Consider the following 19,722-nt stretch of genomic DNA (forward strand, 5'->3'; position numbering starts at 1 on the left):
CAATGCCTTCGAATAAATCTCATTCTAAATTTAGTGACTAAAAGAACAGTGACTGAAATTCAACAGAAAAATAGGTGTTTCTCTCCAAGCTGTGTCTGACATTTGGGTGAGCAGCTCAGCATCCATCCACATTAGTCAACCAGTAACTGACTTTAAGGCAAAGCTGTTTGGCTGCATAAGTTGAACCTTGGCTACATCTTCTTGTCTTCCATTCGGCTATTTCCTCTCCAGGTTTTCTTAATAATATTCTACACGGAAATTGGTTGGATTCTCAGTGTCTCATAATGGAAAAGGCACAGAACACATGAAATCAGGAAGAAATAAATTATTTTTTGTATCCAAACTGAAGAGTTTCAGGGTAGGATTCTGGGCTTGAGAACTATCTCCTAACCACAATGTTTTCTTGTTGCCAGGCCTTGTGGTACATACTGTGTTCTTGTTGTGGTGACAGACTAAGTTCCTACACCACGAGTAAATGTCAACCCGACAAAAGTGAACAATATTGAACTCAGAACAGTGGAACTTTAGCAACAAACCAGACAACCTAGTTTAGTTTTGATTCATTGCCACAAAGGAGCTAGATCGAATCTCACTTCTTGAGCAGTCGTAAAATTCTCTTCTGCTGCTCACTGCTGTGCACCGACGCTCTGAAATGCAGAATTCCAGGCACATGTAAGAAAACACCAACTTGCCATGGAAGATTTATTGGTAAGGCAATGGTCAAATTGTTTCTTTATATGCAGCTCTAAGCCTGGAACAGCTTCCTTCCTTCTCTCCAACAGATGAGAACAAAATCTGCCTCATTTAATCTAATTTTGTCTCCGCCAACAGATCCTTCTCTCTAGTTCAGGTCTGCAGAGCTGATTTTTAATATAACTTCAATTAGAGTAAATATATAAATAAATCTCAGCATAGAAGCTTCCAATATTTCTCTGGATGTTTTATAACTCCCTCTGTTAAGCAAGTAACTACTTTTTTTTTCTTTCTTTCTTTCTTTTTTTTTTTTTCCAACACTGGCATCTGTGACACCTGGAACCCTGGAAGATCTAACATTTGCTTGGCCAAAAGGTTCTGCCTTGGTGTAACAGGATCAGCGCTCAGCTGGGGCTTCTGGATGCTGCTCTACCACAAGCAAAACAAAAAGAACAGTCAGATGAAATGAACGGTATGTTGGATATGTCTTTGCACGTGTAAGGATGTGCTGAGGATATTAAATCAAAACAGTATATTGACAGAAATGGATGTTCTCATAAAACCAAACGGATCAGGTGGCAGCCATCACTAGCAGCCAGCAGCGCTCCTTAAATGCTGCTACGCCATTCGTGCTGCATGGTTTTCCTTGTGCCTACGTAAGCGTGTGCGCTGTGCTGGCTCCCCCTCCTGCACTGCAATACGTAGGAAGCTGTTATTCCCAAATGGAGCATTTGCTTGCTGACATCACATGCAGCAGGACCCTTTTGTTTGCCTGTGTCTCCTGCATTGAGATGTTTGCCTGAGTCACGCATCCCGCTGCCTTTCTTCCTCTCCGTCTTGCTTCTGGAGAGCTTCTCCCTGAGTCATGGTTTTAAAATTTTCAGAGCCCAGTTTGCAGTATGGCAACTGACTACTTTTCCTTTTAATATTTTATTATGTAAATTATATCTTAATACTATAATGATCCAAAAATCACTGTCACTTTTTTTTTTTTATTGCAGCTTTTTAAATAGTTTTGTGACTCAGATTCAGAGCTGAATTTTGTTTCAAGGCAACGTCAGTTTAGCATTACTACATTAAAAATTAAAGATAGTGACTCCCACAACTTGAATTTCCTATTTACTCTTCTGGCTGAATTTCCTCAGCTATAACATCATCAAACTGTGCCAGAAAGGGGGTCAGATGTGTGTGTGTGTACTGACAAACGCTTCTCACAACTGAAGAAATTACCATTTTGCACTGCAGTACCTTTTTTCTCCTCAAATAATCTTATTGATTTGTTTTGTTAATAAAAAAGGACAGATCCCTGCTGTTTTTTCAGTGGATAATCATTCATTTAGTTTAGATTCTGAAGCTGCTAATATACTGCTGGTGTCTAAGAAGCCTGGGTCTCCTCTTTGTTAAATGAAAGCCACAAACAAAGCACATTCCAATTACAGAATTTTCATTCTGAAAGCTTTGGTAAAAGAATATGGAAAGCTAAGGGCTGAACAGCAGTTTGGCTCAAGCTTGAGTAGAGATAGAATGTTCTCACCAAAATAGAAACATAAAATTGCATTAAATTTTTTGTCCTTCAAATCTAGCCTTTTTGTCTCTATTGTTATCAACACGAGATAAATGAGAAGTTCAGAACAGTGCTTGACTGCCCTTGATCAAGGACTGAGCAGCAGGTAAGGACTAACGCCCCATTCTGGCACAGCATAAAGCACTTTTATCTTAAAGCATCTCTCAACAGCTCCACAACTTTCTGCCCCGATTTGAGGCACCTGAGCAGATTGCTGCATGGAACCTCGTTACAATTCAGATGCACACAGAAACAGATGACTGACCAAGAACTGTGTCATTAAACATACTGCTCTGGATGCTCGCATTTCCTGCTGTTGTTTTTTTTAACCCCAAGCAGCTGTATCCTTCATCTCAAAAAAAGCTGAAGCCTCATCATATAAAATAGATTTTATTATAAAAGTAAAATCATGCCATACACAGGTAATTTTGCTGCCAGAAAAAAAAAATTCATATTACAGTTTTAACAATAAAATAAAGTCCAGAGTAGGAATTTAAAGAACCTCTCCAGCTGCCTCTGGCTGCATGCTCTCTCCATGGTTGTTCTCATGCAGCACAGCTTTTTGGAATGGTTCTTCTGAATCACTGTTGCTTTTCCTCTTCTCTCCGTGGCCGTTTGCGAGGGTTCATTTCAGTACCTTCTGCATTTTGGGTGACAGGTGGAGGCTGCACATCTCGGAAGCCCTGAGGCTGTAAAATATAAGTGAAATCACGTGATATTACTTCTATAGATACAGAGCATGAGTAACTCTAGTTCCCAGAAGATCAGAATGAGGCATGATGCTATCAGTTATTTTAGAAGAGTGGATGCAGAATGCTTCTAGATGAGGTTAAGCTCAGAACTGAAAGGTTTTCAACACAGGTGGCCACTAGTTACTGTCTCTGCTTCCTTTCACCAGTGATGCCACCATTTGCATTTTACTCTAACAACCCCTGACTACATAGCGGTGCTTTTCTGCAAATTAACTTATGCTGCTTATTTAAATAAATTAAAAGCCAAATCCTTCAGCCCAGATTCAAGCCAACCTCCTGCAGAACAAGGAGATGAGCACTGGATTAACTGCCTCAGCCATCTTCAGAAACAGCACTGAAAATCTTCTGAGACCTCCTTCTGTTTCATGCGTCTATTTAATGAACTGAAAACACTGAGGAGACACTGTAAGAGAAGCAGACACCTCATCTGGCCTTTGCAGTCAGCAGGGACAGTCCCAGCACAGTGATTTATGGGACACAATGGGCTGAGTACTTTTAACTGCCAAAACCTAAATGTAGAATTGAAAACTAGATGCTGCTACATAGTAGAGAGCTTAAGGTGATCTATTCTGCTTAGTACCATTGGTATTTTCTGTTACATTACCTCACGGTTTGATGATCTTACAAGACTTTAGAAGATGGAAGATCTGAAAAATCAGTTAGCTAAATGTCATCAGTTATTACATAACACTGAGACGTTATGTGAAGCCTTCAACTGCCTTATCTCCAAATGCTGTGTAGGGAGCATTGCTGACAGCTGAGTGAAGGACTCACTGTACTGCAAACTCAAGAGAGGAAAAAGTGTTAATCAGAAAAAGAAATTGTTCTGAGGATCCTAAGTGCTCAGGTCGAGACAACACAGGGCTGAGCACACTTCAGGAAGGCTGACACTTCAGGTTACTGCAGTGTGAAAAATCAGGGAGAATTACTACCAGATGTGTGACTTTTTCAAAATGCCACTATGTCCTGCACCAAAATGAAGCCAAGATAAGACCAATCACAATGTTTTGCTTGTGCCTCATCTCTGTATTTCTATTTCTAAATGCCTCACCTCATGTAGCCTGCTATGTTTGAAGGGAGCAAACAGCAAGAGGTGCCATGAGGGCACGACCTGTGCGGTCCCTCTGCTATTTTGAGCAACTCAAGTGTTATTCTAAATAGCATAATGGGGAATCTTCAAGTTTAGTGTTTCACTGCTGCTTGCATCTAATCTCTGCTATTTCCCTTAGGCACAAAGGTGGATCAAAGCCAAGAATCCACTTAATCTAGCATGCTAGACTCTCAGTAAAAGCATTCCGGGGCTATAAAGGCCAGAACAAGATGAACCAGGCTGCTCAGTATGGTTGTTTTGTGTTTGGTTAAAGGCATGTACACAGCCTCTCTCCAGTGAGAAAGAAAACAAGAATTTTGTAAGTACATGCAATGCTTGTTAGCAGTTTAATATGGAGAAAACATGGCTAGCAGAACTAAGGCTGAAAAAGGCTCCCTTGGACCTGCACAGCTCCCACCACAGACGTGCCCATCTTGGGTTGTTCTTCAGTGTTTCCTGGCACCTACAGACTACACCAGAACTGATGCCTTTATTACTTTAAAGGCATTCTCATTGTTAGTCTGACAGACTCTGCAAATTTCAGGGAAATATGAACAATTCTTACAATACAAGTTCTGGATTCCTATTTTTCACGATCAAATAATCAGGTCATATTACCTGGGAAATTTAGATGAATCAGATGAGCCATTTACTCCTTTGTGCTTAAATCAATTCACATTTCTATACTCTGCACTTAAGAATGAATCCTCATCAGCCTATGAAAGAATTATTTGATAGGTGTTCCATAGCTTCCAGGCTTGCTCAGACTGGTGGCTGATCTGCCAATGTGCTGGAAAAGAAACAGCTGGAAAAGAACTGGAGCTTCAGGCACTCAGTCCCATACTTCTCCACCAGTGTACAAGCACTGGTCAACCAGATGTCAGAAGTACCAAACTATCTGATTTGCACTGAATTTAATGGCAGTTATAATCCTATGCATCTTAGATGTTGTTGTTTTTTTAAAATTGTCTGCTGTTTATACACAGATGTCCTGCATCATACTTGGAAGCACTGAACACATATTTACATCTTCCAGTTTAACTAGTGAGATGAGAATGAGAAATAGTAACAGCAAACAATTATTATCAGACCTGCTTTTCATGACAGAAACATTGATAATGCATTTTTTACTCATAGAAACATCTGAAGCAGCTCAACAGGATTAAAGGAAAAAACACAGGGATAGTCTGAAGTTGTAAGTAGTCTTTGGTTAAGATACGCTCTCTACTGTACATCAAGATTGTGGACGAAGACAGCATAGCTGTTCTATAATTTGTACAAAGCTGAAATGGCAATTAAACTAAGAGAATCCAATATTTGGCAGCTGCACAGACAGGGCTGCACAGCTGCATCACATGATCTGAACAACCTTGGGATGTGGTCCCATTTTCCTGTCCAGCCTTCACAGAACTGATAAACAAATAAATAAGTAACTAAAAATAGTGGGAGCATTTAGAGCTGGAAAAAAACCCCTTGAATTCTGCTCAATATCTTGAGGACCTCATTTTAGGGCAGCATTAAAATCTGCAGGAAATGCTATGGCAACGTGTTTCCATGAGGACACAGAGCAAACAGTTATGGCATGTACCTATGTATCTGTCATTTGAAGACACAAGAACGGAGTGCTTGTTTTTTAACCTATAATCAGCTTAAACAATATATATTCTCAATATGTATCTAAGCACTCAACAAAAGTAAACTATCACAGGATTTCCCTAGGGCTGAATGAGGACTCCAGCTGGAATCTCATCATACACTGACAACAGAAGAAAAAATACTTCTGTATATATGGCCTGGCCATAGGGTCACCAGTAGGACAGAGCTGTGAAAGATAGAAGTACAACCTCTGTTGTGTCAGGCAATGAACAGGCAGAGATCTGGAGGTCTCTGGAATGCCGTGAATGATTCTGGTCAGCCTTGCCCTAAAAATGACAAATCAGAACAGATGCAGTTTCCCCAGCCACTGGGGAAACAAACAACGTGACGGGAGAAAGCAGCTTGGCATCCTGAAGGAAGGCTCCAAGTGCAAGACTCTCCTCTGTAATTGTATTTAGGCCAAGAGTCGACATGAAGGGCAGATAAACTGTGCAGCACTGGGACAAGCAGAAACGGGCACAGGTTGCCTGTAAATCTGATGGTTAATCTGGAAACATCCTGGTGTTCCTGGCTACCTTCAGGAAGAAGCTGAAAGGCAGCACGAAGAAAGCGAGCAGCATTCTCAGGTCTGCCAGCGTCTGACAATTTCTTTACATCCAACACTTCGTTCCCATCTCTGTATCTCCATCCCAAGAGAAATACTAACTGTAATGTTATACGGTATGGTTGACTCCTTCTGACTCGGTGATTTGTACAATGTTGCCAACCTGGTTTAAAAAAAAATTAAAAAAAAAAAATTATTGTCTGTGAATACGATATTAAAAAATCATAAGCAACCAAATGGCCAGACCCAAGTTTTCCCACAGTCATTGATAGGTGACCAGTGGAATCTGTGTGTGCATTTTCACAGTGGTCAGTTAAATTCTGGATGCCAAAATCCCACCCCTGTGCGACCTGTCAGCTCAAGTACAATTCAGACCTGCTAACGAAGAGCAATCAATTAGCCCTGTTTCATTACAGTAATTCCTCACATTCTTGGAACAATATCAATTCTGAATTAATTTCAAATGCCACTTTCTTAAAATGCAAACAAAAACGATTTTAAGCACAATTCTCCAGAAAGCAACTATTTTTTGCTTGGCCTCTCAACGCTGGGAGATACCCACAAGAATTCAGAAACTTCCAGGGAGTTTTTCTCCCTAGGTGTTTCACAACCTGGCAATAGAACCGAGCGGATGCAGAACGAGAACAAAATGTTCTGTTTCCAAGCCTGACCTTGCCAGTGACATACAGCATAACCTGGAGTAAATAGCTTTTCTCCTATTTCTTCTCTAACACTTCCTTGGCTTCATGCATTTAGAGTCTAAGCAATGCATCCTGACTTGAGCTCACGCTGCACGTAGCCCAGCAGGCACTTGCATCATACAGAGAAGACTGCAAAACACCTCAACAGCAAGGAATTTTTCAACCAGCTCTAAGGCTGTTAGTTTGCACTGTGCCCACCTGCACAAAACTACACCAATGCAAAGCCAATAAAGTGTTCTCTCTGTACCAGGACAGTCTGCCAAGGATCCTGTTAATTATTTTTGTTTTTTTCTTTTTTTCCTCCCTGAGGTGCCATTCTATTAGAGAGCACGTAATTACAGCCTGAGGAACACTGCCACTTCATATTAGCCACGCAGGGAATTCCTCAGAACATCTAAGTGGTGGGTTGTACTTTACAAAATAGCCTAAATCCAAAGCTGCAGAAGCCATGCTTTCACAAGCGCTCAGCTGGAGCTCTGCTGCATAACTGACTCAAAAGGATCTTCCCTCACTGCACTGAGAACCCTTGTAATTAAGCTCTGACATTTCCTGTGCCAAAGAAAAGAGATGGGTCTCGTACTTAGTCAGAGTGCAGTAAAAAAAGACAAATGGATTCTCAGATGGTCATCTTTGCACCTCAGGAGCCCAAAAACAAGAATAAAACACAACGGATCATCAGGCCCAAGTAGCTTATGCTACAAACGCAGCAGAATCTAGCTACTTCTGCTTCTTACAGACATGCAACTGTAACCCAAACTGCTCTGCTTCCGCAGGCCTTGCTCCCTATTAGCTGCATATTTATAACAGTAAATGAAACATGTCTGCCTGTCCGTGGCTTTATTTCTGGAACCGACACCTCCCAAATTACTAGCTGCGCTGCAGAAGGAAAGGAAAAAAAGCTCTTCACTTCTGATATACAAAATTAACTTTTGTTCATTCTGTAATCATCATGTTGATGCAATTTCTCCCTTATAAAGACTTAACTAATCAGTGCAAATTTAATTCTAAACTAAACAGCCAGCTGTAATCATTCTGCATTGCCTTCACCCTCGGAATTCTTAGAATTTAAAAAACAAAATTCCACAAGAAAGTGTCACTGCTCTTCAAGTTTAACAAGCAGAACTGTGCACTACAACATTCCAGCAGCATTTTTGTTCACTGTTTGCGAAAGGATTAAAAAATCAAATGAAGGCTTCTTAAGTCCCAAGTTGCAGCACTGTGATACTAAAATGCAAGTTGAACCCAAATGACCAAGGAATAAAAATATGTTTGTAATGCAGCAAAGAGGTGAAAAATGTACCAGGAAACAAAACAGATCTCACTGCAACAGGCAAAACCTTGTACCATTTTTAGAAGGCCATCTTCTCCCCTTGGGCTTTTAAGCCCATCTCCCATAGGCGCACTCTGCACTGTGAGTAAGGTGGCTCTCTTTCCAACCCTCCACAGCTTACTGTAGCTTTATGCAGCTGCTCAGTTCTCCAGAGCCATCGGGTGACATTTAAAAGCAGAAAGAGCCAACAGCTGCCACTGAGGTGCAGGGCTCAGTGGGCCTGTAGTCCTCCTAAGAATTAGTATGTAGATGGAAAGCCCTCTTGAGCATCAAATGAATTTACACAGACTGCACCATGCAGACTGAAGTACAGAAATTCCATTCCCTGCTTGCAAAATATGGTGAGACTGAATTTTTGATAGAGCCAAACTCCCATAGAAGCAAGGATTCTTGTGTCTGAGCAAGTGCCATTACAATGACTTGGTCGGCCGTGGCACAGCACCTCAGCAACAAACCACACCAAAAAGGAAAAGCACAACGGTGCAGCTCACACTGCTTAGCTCAAACGAGACTCTTCTTGATCTTCAACAGCCTGGGTCACAGAAGACCAAGGACAAAAGTCAAATTTAAAACCCTGCTTGGCCATTAAAGCCCATTTGAAAAAGATCCAATGTCACACTTGTCAGTCCTACTGCATTCCTTTACTGGCCTATATTTTCACTCACCTCTGAGTGTTGTCCCAGTGAAAGATTAAACGCACGGTAGCAGCATGTCCCCAGCTTTCTCCTGCATAACAGAAATTTATTCATCTCCTTTAAAAAATAGCAGCTTCATAAATTGAACTGAAAGTAAACCAGTCTTAAAAAGAAAAAAACAACACCAAAAAAACCTGATTAAGCCCATGTATCTTTCTTGCAGAAACAACTCCCATCTTTTTCACACATACAAGGATTTCACATCTAGTTCATCAAATAGACCAAGACAATGAATAATCTCTGTGTTTTATAGAAAGCTTGACGCAACACCTCTGTATCTGTAGAAGAAATGAACATGTACCTCATAAAGGACAGGTAAGAGACAAATCCTGAAAAGAGGCACCATGAAAAAAGATCTTTTTATGACTGTAAAGAAGTCTAGGTAGTATGTCTAAATCCTACTTCAAAATTGTGGCGTTCTCTCTCTCAAGCATAATCATGAGCAAACATCACTCCCGTTGGGATACATGCTTTGGGAGAAAGTCAATGACTATTGAAGTATTAAGGACCCCTGAGGCAGTCCTCCACTTCTGACAGAAGAATGCAAACGAACACAACCATAAGTGAAGGGAAAAGAAAAAGAGAAGGAAGGTTGGAATGTATTTCATGGGAAATGGCCCTACTGTTTCAGCTCAAACCTGGCAAGCTCAGACAATTTACAGACAGATTGTTTACTGGGTGCTTTTTTCTCTTTGTCCCATGAGACATTCAGCAGTCTGAAGATGGATTAGATTTTAAAGGAGTCGTTTGGGTTAAGTGCCGCAAGCCTGCAGCAGCTCTAACTTCTGAATCACTTATTTGTTGGATCTCCATCATGTCAACAGGCCCACATGCCCTGTGTGCTCTGGTATTCATTAAAGCACGGAGAAGGAAAACGTGATTCAATGATAGGGAAGACCTGGACCCTCTGGGCGCCCTGCCAGACTCTGTTCCATTATACTGAAATTGAGATTAGAGATTTTGGTTATCAGATACAGTTCTGAGTCAGAGATCAAAACGCATTTTACAATGGGTATAAATTCCACACCAGCACGTTTCCAACTATATTGAACATGAGTGAAAAATGCTACCATAAAATGAGACATTTCTGAGTTAAAACTGTTTGCAGATTAATATTTGACCTCTTTTCTAAATATATCAAATAGAAATGTCTGGGAACAGCCAGCTTAGCTATCACTAGTGAGAAAGAGAGCTGCCTTCCGTAAGGCTCTGACTTAATACCTTGCAGCATCTGTGCTTTCTTCCCCCCATCATAATTAGAACTTCCCTTCTGCTAGGAAGATGAGTAAGAGTTTAGAGATTAATGTTCTTGTAAAATCTTAGAAATTTCTAAGGCTTACCAGTCAATGAGGGGAAAAAAAATATGTAGGGGAGGCAATAGGATTGGTTTTACTTGGGTTCTGCTCCTGACCCTCCCCTCAACAGCTTTATTGGCTAAAAGCAACCATAGAAAAGCATGAAGTTCTTCAGCCTTTACAATGAGGCTTTTGAAACAGCGTCCCTTAAGAGTGGGTCATAAAAACCATCCAGTAATCCATCAGCTCAATGTTTGTACTGAGTCTTTGGAATAAATTCACATCCCACTGAAAGCAGCTCTGGAGCACTCCAAAGTACTCCACTTGAGATACTGCTGTTTAGGATGAGCAGAACACCTCCTCGCTGAATCTTTTACCAGCTGCTACAAACCCTCAATTCTGCAAGAGTGCATCCCATTTAGTTTAGCTACACCATGTGGTTGTGCATATTCTGGTGAGAGTCACAGTCAGTTCATGGTCAATAGGAAGTTATGTCAAATTACACATTTGTAAAAATAAGTACATGCACCAGACAATACCTGATGTCTTTGAGTTGTAGCCTACTCTGAATCCTTTCACACTCCTTCCTGTCCCTATGACTTAAACACTACAGATCTCAAACACTGCTGGTTATTTTTTTAAGATGGAATCTATCAGCTTTAATTCAGCTTATAGCCAGAGAGGCTGCTAAAAATAACTAATACTTCAGAGAGCAAGAGGCAAAAACGACAAAAAGGGTCAGGTACTGAAAGCTGGTTCTTTATCTGCATGCACAGCTCAAAGTTCCACATTCTCCAAGGAGATGATCTGTATTTGTTCATCTTATCTTACATCTGTGCCAAATGGTTCAATGCCTGCACAGACACTGAGAACATCTCTGCTTTTGTTCTGTCTCCTTTCTCTCCTTCCTCTGCAGAACAAGAGGTTCATTACTTAATTCACAGAAACTAAAGCAGTGCACAGATAATTTGTGCCCTTTAACTGCATCACAAAATCATGTAGTTACAACCTGTAAGAAGAAAAAGCTCAGCATTTAGCTCCTAATTTGTCTATATCTCTACTTCAGAAGAACTGTTCTATTTTCCCCTGTGACCACAGCAGAAGACTCCATCCGAGGTACTCTGCTCATCACAGGGCAAAATGGAATCGTCTGAAAAGAACTTTAATTCTCTATGGGCTGGCTGTAGTTGAGGATCTCACACAGAACTTCCCTCTGTATCATAACTGCAGAGATTAATGGGTGGATGGTTCCAGCTGTGCACCAAATACGAAACACTTCTGTTTCAAACAGTAAATGGAAACATGTTCAAGTGTAATGGCTAAACAAATGATTTAAATTTCATTGGAGAGGCAGTGGATGATTCTCGGGACAACTTCAGTGTATTCTGAGGGGTGTGACCACAAAGCTGTGGACATGAGTTCCTGTTATTGTTTAACTTATTCATCACAGTCTTTCTGGTAGAAGTTTAAAGCCCATACTGCCATTCCTACATTCTTTGTATGATCCATCACCAGCAAGTTTCATCTCAATTACCTCATCTGCCAGCAGCTTACTTATTATTTAAACAGTTGAGGCTTACCTGGCCCAATTCTGGCAGAAAATGGGTTGGGAGACAAACAGCTCAGCCAGCACGAAGGATGTGGCAGCGACCCCCAGCAGGGCTGCTGGCCTCCTTAGCTGACACTGCTGCAGCTGGAACACCTCCACAGCCTACCATCCTCAGGGGAAAGCTGCAACGCATTTGCTGCAGGTCTAAATCTAGCTCCTAGTCTTCATAGCATGTGCTTCTCTTAGGGTGTGATATTGTCTCCTTAAAGAACACTGATAGATCTAATTCACAGTTTACTAATAATTTTTTGTTGTTGTTCCCGATGCCAAAAGTAAGGAAATCATGCACAGTGCAAAAGCTAAACACCTACCTAATGCAGGTACCAACATGGACTGGTTTTGTCCAAACCTGGTTGTCATTTGGTTTGTCAGAACAACCTGAAAGAGGAAACAAGCAAATAAACAATGTTTCCAGAAAACAGTTTGGGAGGGAAGGCTGGCATTTCTAAAAAGTTTTTATCAATCAAGAAGTTACTTGAGCAAAACTCCTGCCATTGAAATGAAGCGTTTGTGTTAACAAGAAGAAACCAGAAAGGCCCCTCACCTTTTCCTCAATAGCCAAAACAAAATAAGAAAACTCTGAAAAGTGTATTTTCAGTTTGCATGAAAGGAGCATTAATTTCATTCAGGGTTAAATAAAAATAAAACCAAAACCAACTCCCCCTAAATTTCTTCCTTCCCAAGGGACATAACTTGTATCTTCCACTGTCTTTGTACTGAATACCATTAGGATCTGTATTTAGATGCATGTGTCTTGTACTAGCCCTCTATAAAGAGATAACAGTTCAGTCACCGTGGCTAAAGTGAACCTGATGCTGCACAAAGCAGGGATCAACCCGGTGATTAACAGAACTGCTGCACCTCGTAGTCTAAAAATGCGCAAGAGAGTACAACACAAAGCAGGATGGAAGGGAACAGACAGAGCGGGGGAGTGTTTTCGCAGCACGAATCACTCGTAGGAGGTTCACAGACAGTCTAGGTTAGATCTCTGCTAGAAATGAGGGTGGGTGAGACAGAAAAGAGCCAGGAATATTAATTGCAAAGTTCATTAAAAATGAAGAATTAAAAAAAATGGTATCTATCTTAAACTGCAGGGATTTTCAGTCTTTGTCATGCCTGTAGCCAGAAAAGAGCACTGAGCACATGGGGCTCACACCAAAACACTCCTATAGCTGAAAGCCTTGAGACACAGCCTGCACATCTGAGAAAGGTTCCTCATCCTGAGCAGATGATAACAATTCCACCAAGGCTGCCCATCTCATTGTTGGAGAATGGTTGTTTCTGGGCATTCCAGCACAACCCAACTGAGTTCAGCTTTAGAATCTAAAGAAACCTGCTTCCTGCCATATCAGAGCACTCAGACTGCCCAGCTTTGCTGCCAGTCAAGCAATTTCTGGCATGCCAGTTGAATTTAATTCCACATAGCTTGCAAACAGTCTAACTCAAATACTAACAAGAAGGTCACCGAACCAAACCATTTCTGAAGCCCTGTGATTGATTACTTCTTTATCAAGTGTTTATTTAGCAACTGTTTGTATTAAACTGCTCACTTGTTCAATAGAAAAGTTATGTTTCCCTTGAACAAAGAAAAAGAGGCTATACAATGACAACCACTCCCTTTCAAGGTCACCAGGTACCCAATTTATGAGTGAAAGCACTCAGAACAGGAGGCTGTGCAAACAAAGCAGTCACATAACATTTGTCTCCCTTGGTGCCCACACCAAAAGGAGGAACCTCCATAATTCACATCATGAAGGAGAGGGGGAACACTTCCAGCAGAAAGCACAATCACTGAACCAAAGCAGAGCTGTGCTCCTTCCTGCAGCTAACAGAGGATGCACAAGGGAAGGCTTATTTTTAGCAGTTACGAACAAAACCAATTGCACGAGAGAGTTGTGGGCGACAAGGAAGCAAATCACCTGGAAACAGCTGCAGGAGCAAGCACCATTTTGAGACCGTGTAAGCTCTAATTCCTGAACAATGCTTTTCTGTACTTCAAAAGACTTGTCAAAACAACTTCTGGAACAGATGCAGCTTCTGAGTGCCATCTGCTGGCTACCGGCTGCACCTTGGTGGGCCTCCACAACGGCACAAATGGTGCAGCAACAATGCCCAGGAAGGAAGCAATGGGCTTCCACGGGTGCCAAAACAGCAAACCCAACTCCAGCAGGTAATTGTTTTTCCTTCCTAGGAACAGATTTATTTTTAAACCAACAGGAGTTGTTGTAACTGCTAAATATTCCAAAGTATTTTATTGCATGTGCGCTTTGCAGGCAGGAAAGAGTAAAGAAGCATTCTATTTCCAACCTTGTCCTGCAAGAAGATTATGTGAAACCATGACAAAAATGACATGCTAGGATTTGAGATTCCCAGGACGCTTTTTATTCAATTTTTACTTATTTTGGCAAGACCACAATTTTTCCATCTACCCAGTTTTGCCTGTGCTATCTATCTACGCTTCCAATCAAACTGACAAACGTTACAGTAAAGGACATCCCTTCAGCTTTACTTTGCTGTCTGCAATTACAGATAATTAAAGACAATTACAGATCACACTGGCTGTATTCTTTGTTATGCATTTATTCCCAGGTAACTCTCTTATGATGTAACTCTGCCCCAGACCTACCGCTGCCTTGTGATCATTTGCTATGATGATCAGCTGCTGTGCCAGACCATTCAGAAGCCGTGTTCGAAGTGAGAGGTCCTCAAAATCATGGCGGAAGGGAAATGCAATTCCATCAATTACCACCAGTCGGACCTAAACAGAAGGAAAGGAAAAAAAGACCACTGCTTTCATAATGAAGAGCTGTAAGATTCCTTCTTAAGAGCTTCGGAATGTTTTGTACGAGGTAACACAAAATTTGATGCTCTGATGTGTGTGACAGCACAATACTGTTACTGGAGACAAACAGCAGCAAACCAGCGCAGGGTAAAGAGCCCTAAGCTCCAAACACGCTGGTAAGTGCAGTACTGCATTGTGCACACAAAGCTCAGAATGCATCTGCATTAGCTTGAACAAAATGTTGCTCTAAACCTTTCCATTATTTAATTCAGAACAGAGCTGCTGTTCCAACTCTTTCCAGTTTCAAATCTCATTCACTTAGAGCTCACTTATCTCTGGTACAGAATACAACATGACAAAGCTGGACTTAAGGCCTTGAAGAAAAGCTGTAGAGGAAAATCAGAAATGTACTTTTGTCAACTCTCCACAAACACTATTTTACTTTACCTTCTCCCTCAAAAAACAAAGTCCAAACCATAGCTAGAAGACGTGCTGCTTGCAGTCATCGTTAAGATCATCAGATTCTGTGGGTCCTGTCTGCTTTGCAAACATGCATTTTAACAGATGCCTTCAGATATTCCAGATGCTATGTAATGGAGCTGAGTATCTGCCTTGCCTGGAGATGTTTGCTTTGCTTATTAATTATCGCTTCTGTAGTGATCGTTAGTTGAAGGTAGAATAAAATGCTGCTGCAGGCTCATCACACTCGAGACACCATGCAAACATTAGTATGGGATTTTGATTTCTACTAACTTCATTTCCTGTAACTGTTCTGATGACACAAATTTGTCTGAAATACAGAAGGGAGATGGACTGCCCCAGTGTTCACGTGTTGTCTCTGAAGTCCCAAATATCTACAAGTTCTTGCATCAGCGTACAAGACAAGCTGGAAAAAAGAACATTCTGATTTTCTGTATTATTGATTTAACTTGTTACAGGAAAGTAGCTTTGTGGCTGGAACATATAAGCCTGCAACAAACATCATGCTGTGAAATGGCCCTGAGGCTGCAACTGAAAAAAAAACCAACAAAAAACCAAAGAACACCAAGTAGTTAGAACTAAAATAGGATGTGCTCCTGTTAAAATTCTTCTCCTTTCTGCAAATTCATTTCTATGAGCCTCTTGAGTAATTTTTTGACTGGAAAAAAACAATCAGTTCAACAATCTGAGCATGACTCATACTAGAAGGGAATATTTACATAGTTCAATTACTTACCTATCAGATTAATATAGCAAGGTAAGATGTGAGTTAGTTTACTTTCTCCTGGTTGCATTTGTTTCAAAATAGCAAATAATATGGCCTGGTTTTGCTTTAGATCTACTTGAGGAAGCTTGATAACACGTGCCTTTCACACGTCAGTTTGTCTTTATAGGACATAATGAATTATGTTTATTATGACAATGATATTTTCTAACTTTTTTCATATTATTGGTATTTTTCATACCAACAAGCTCTGAAAGTAATGCATATTACCCACTGTCTCTCTTACAACTACGTATCCTCTCCTTGGAGGTATTCCAGTAGTTCCAATCTCAGCATCAGATCTGCAGAGGGATCACACTAATTTTAATGAGATCTGGACTTCAATGAGCAATCTGTCAAGTCACTTGCAGCCTGTCCAAGGAATCACCAGAAGGTCGTATGGTTTTCCTGCAACCTTCAGTATTTCAGGCTCCAGGCCAAGCATCCATAATCAGCACAGATGGCACCAAAGAACTGCAGCCCAGCGTAACTGCACTAATGAAGCCATGTACTTTCCACAAGAGCAAACACAACAGGGCACCGTTAGCAACTGGCAGAGAAAGGGAAATACCAGACTATACTAAGCAAAAGCAAGACTCCCATCTGTGCTTTCAAGATCATAACAGCTTCCAAAAATGGAAATGAGATGCAAAACACAATTTAACTAAACAACACTGATTTGTGCTCTGATGCAATGAGGCAAAAGTTTTGTTCTCCAAATCCTGCTATGTAGAGATCTGCTATGTAGAATCTAGAAATCTGGGAAGGAGGTGGAAAAAATCTGCCTTGCTGTAGCATTCCACTAAGAACTAGATACTAGGCAGCTTTTTGGCTGCAGTCCACCCAAGAGTTAAGCTGCAGGCTTTCGTTGCTTGTAGCAACAGAAGATGTACTGGAAAGAAATCAGAGTCACTTTCTGGATGCCAAGATGTGCAGGATGCTCTCAGTTCTTTTTCTGGGAGGAAAAAACTGGCACAAGGTCCTTCTGATCCCCTGCACAGTGGCCACATGCAAACAGATCAGCATCCTGTACAGCAGTTTTGTTATGTTTTCTACTTTAGTGATGGAAGAAATATAACCTTTGTGGCAACACCAGATCCAGAACCTTTGCCTGAAAGTTGAGATTCAGGATGGTGGCAGCATTGGTAACCAAAGTTAATTACTCTCAAGAGTGATGGGGACTGGAACAGAAAGCAAACAGGTAAGCAAACTTTACATCTGTACTCTGGCATCAGCCAATACATTATTGCTAAGCTGATGAAGTACCAATGTGTTACTCTTATTATATCAGAGTATTCCTGAAAGCATCTAATGCAAAAGTGAGTGTTATCTTCAGGTAACTCCATGATAACCCTTACCTTTCAGTTCTGCAATAACTCTTACCTTTGAGTGCTCTGAAAGAAAGTCTGGGAGGAGATAGACCTGTGCTAGAAGCTCTATGTAGTCACGGCAGCGGAAGTAATATATGTGAGAAAGGATACTTTCCAGAGAAAAAGTCTCCAAAGCTTTTAGATGATCTGAGAATAAACAGATGAATATCCAAGTCAACAACCTGTAGGTACAGGCATACTGCTGCCCTAATTATTCCACCATTCCACATATAGTAACAATAGCAGCAAACCTCCCAGAAACTCTGCTAAGATAAACCAGTGAAGGTAAGGAGGCAGGAAACCTATTTTCCATCTGGTTTGAAAGTCAGGAGGGTAGTGAGCAGATGCTCGCTCAGCGTTAGCACACGGACACACTGGAGCCTCCAAGGGAGTGCTCAAAAAATGAAAAATTAACTTACGAAAAAGAACTCTTCAATCACTTTCAAACCAGAGCACCACAATGAAACAACACACAGAAAAAAAGTTACCCTTAGATGAGATCAGCTCAGTCTGCAGTATGGCTCTACAGTCACACTGACGCAGTTGCGGGTATGATACATGGAGATGGAAGTAAAAGGCTGGCAGCAAGAACTGCTTAAGCAAGCATTGCTTCTGAAACCCTTCAACTGCAAAATTCACTCTTTGGAAGTGGCCCACCAGACAGAAAAAAATGATTTAGCAACATACCTTCTTCTTGATGAGCTTCAGCAATAAGCTGGCAATGCTGCACGCAGGCAGTTGCAATATCCGCTGCTCTGTCTACCATAAAACTCCCTTCAGTATCAATGAACACTGCTTCCCCAGCTACACCCCCAAAGCACTCCGGGATCTGGACATCCACTGCCAGCTGCATACTGCCATGGAAAACAAAGACAAAAAGATAAGTAAGTACATTACAAATCTCCCCCTCCAAACTTGTTACATTTCTGCTAAGGAACAGTGCCAGGAAAGAACAGGACCATAACAAGATGAACTCTCACCATCCTTAAATTCAACAAAGAAAAGTGATTCTAGGTTGCACAGAAGTAATCTAAAAAAACCAAATACCATAGTTGTGTTTTCCCAACACCAGGTGCTCCACAGATCTCAGTAATTTTCGTCAGTTGCACACCACCTCCCAGAATGTTGTCCAGCGCTGAACAAAAGGTGATGATGAAGCCCTGCGCTTGCTCTTCTTCCAGAAGTTCCAGAGCTGTGCACTTCCTGGTGCTGTCTGACCCCCCAGCCGTCTTTGCTGCATCGCCAGCACATTCCTGCCTGACAACCTGTAATGCTTCCAGCGCCTCTTCTTTGGAGACCCCAATTTCTAGGAGAGACAAAGTTATGAGAAGTTACTTTGTTTTTACAATTTATTTAGAATACAAACAGAAAACACAGCTTGTTTGGCAGAACCTGATACTTCTGCTGCGTGACTCAGAATTATTAATCTTTTTAGTATAAAACGCTTGCCAACACATTCAGAACTAATGATCCGATCTGCAGAAGAACTTGGAGCAGCTGAGGCGTCAGGAGGCAATGAGCAATCTGCAAAACGGCCGTCCACAGCCACGCTTAGGATCAGGGAGAGCAGCGTGCTGCTGAATAACCTCGTCTGAAGCAAGAAAGTCCCCGAGGGCAGTCGGGCTGCTGGCCAGTGGGCAGCAGCAGCACCCACAGATCACAGCGAGCAGCGGGGCAGCGCAGGGCCGAACGCAGCACTCAATATTTCAGTCCTGAAACAAAGTAGTGCCCGCAAATGTCCTTACAGTGTGTTACCACTGAGGGCCGCCCAGCAGACTGACAGGCAGGCTTCAGCCTCCTGAAAAGCAGTTCTTGTAATTTCATATAGGTTCATTTCATGTAATGCGTGCAGCTAAGAGGAAGAACGTGACAGTGTTTTATTTCCAGTGCTTATCGCTCAGTATAACCAGCGACCGCCTCATTTCCCTCTCCCTTGGAGGTGCCCCAGGTCCCACAGGGAAGCTGCCACAGTACAGACCTCAGGACGGGTAATACACTTCAGCCTCTCAAGGTGCTTCACGAGCATTAAGCCCTGACACGAGCATTAAGCCCTGACACGAGCATTAAGCCCTGACACGAGCATTAAGCCCTGACACGAGCACAGCCCCGCCGCAAGGCGCTTCCAGCTCCCACACGGGAAGCGCGCCGAGCCGAGGCACGGAACGGCCCGCAGGCCGGGGAGAGCCCGCCCCGCGCCGGTACCTTTGCTCAGCCCGCACGGACCGGTCTCCAGCAGCTCCTGCGCTGTTTGGAAGCCGGCGGCCAGCAGGCGGGCACGCAACGCGGGGCTCAGCGGCAGGCTGCCCACGTCCCGCTGCATGCCGCGCACACCGCCCTGCGCGGCGCCAGCGCGGCTCTGACGGAGCGGCCCGTGCGCATGCGCGACGGAGGGGGGGGG

General features: G+C 42.2%; 1 protein-coding gene and 1 long non-coding RNA gene across 4 annotated transcripts; one reads left to right on the top strand and one right to left on the bottom strand.

Moving 5' to 3' along the window:
* The first annotated feature begins 514 nt into the window (after positions 1–514).
* Positions 515–2,644, top strand: LOC128083700 (uncharacterized). The gene is made up of 3 exons (XR_008208160.1): positions 515–708; positions 1,045–1,169; positions 1,695–2,644. It is a non-coding gene; the product is annotated as an uncharacterized LOC128083700 (long non-coding RNA).
* RAD51C (RAD51 paralog C) lies at positions 2,632–19,699 on the bottom strand. 3 transcript variants are annotated; one of them, XM_052689230.1, is made up of 9 exons: positions 19,527–19,697; positions 18,372–18,630; positions 18,012–18,178; positions 17,338–17,471; positions 14,556–14,687; positions 12,241–12,307; positions 8,996–9,056; positions 6,402–6,462; positions 2,632–2,946 (listed from the first exon to the last, which is right to left on the bottom strand). In XM_052689230.1, the coding sequence occupies exons 1-9, from the start codon at positions 19,642–19,644 to the stop codon at positions 2,839–2,841; spliced, it is 1,107 nt and encodes a 368-aa protein (XP_052545190.1). In that variant the 5' UTR covers positions 19,645–19,697; the 3' UTR covers positions 2,632–2,838. The 3 variants fall into 3 exon arrangements, with proteins under 3 accessions (XP_052545190.1, XP_052545191.1, XP_052545192.1); XM_052689231.1 differs by having other exon boundaries at positions 2,843–2,946; positions 6,271–6,462; positions 19,527–19,698; XM_052689232.1 differs by having other exon boundaries at positions 2,888–2,946; positions 6,332–6,462; positions 19,527–19,699.
* Between the last annotated feature and the right edge of the window lie 23 nt (positions 19,700–19,722).

Source organism: Tympanuchus pallidicinctus, unplaced genomic scaffold (genome assembly GCF_026119805.1).
Source record: "Tympanuchus pallidicinctus isolate F22 unplaced genomic scaffold, pur_lepc_1.0 scaffold24, whole genome shotgun sequence".
Classification (NCBI taxonomy): domain Eukaryota; kingdom Metazoa; phylum Chordata; class Aves; order Galliformes; family Phasianidae; genus Tympanuchus; species Tympanuchus pallidicinctus.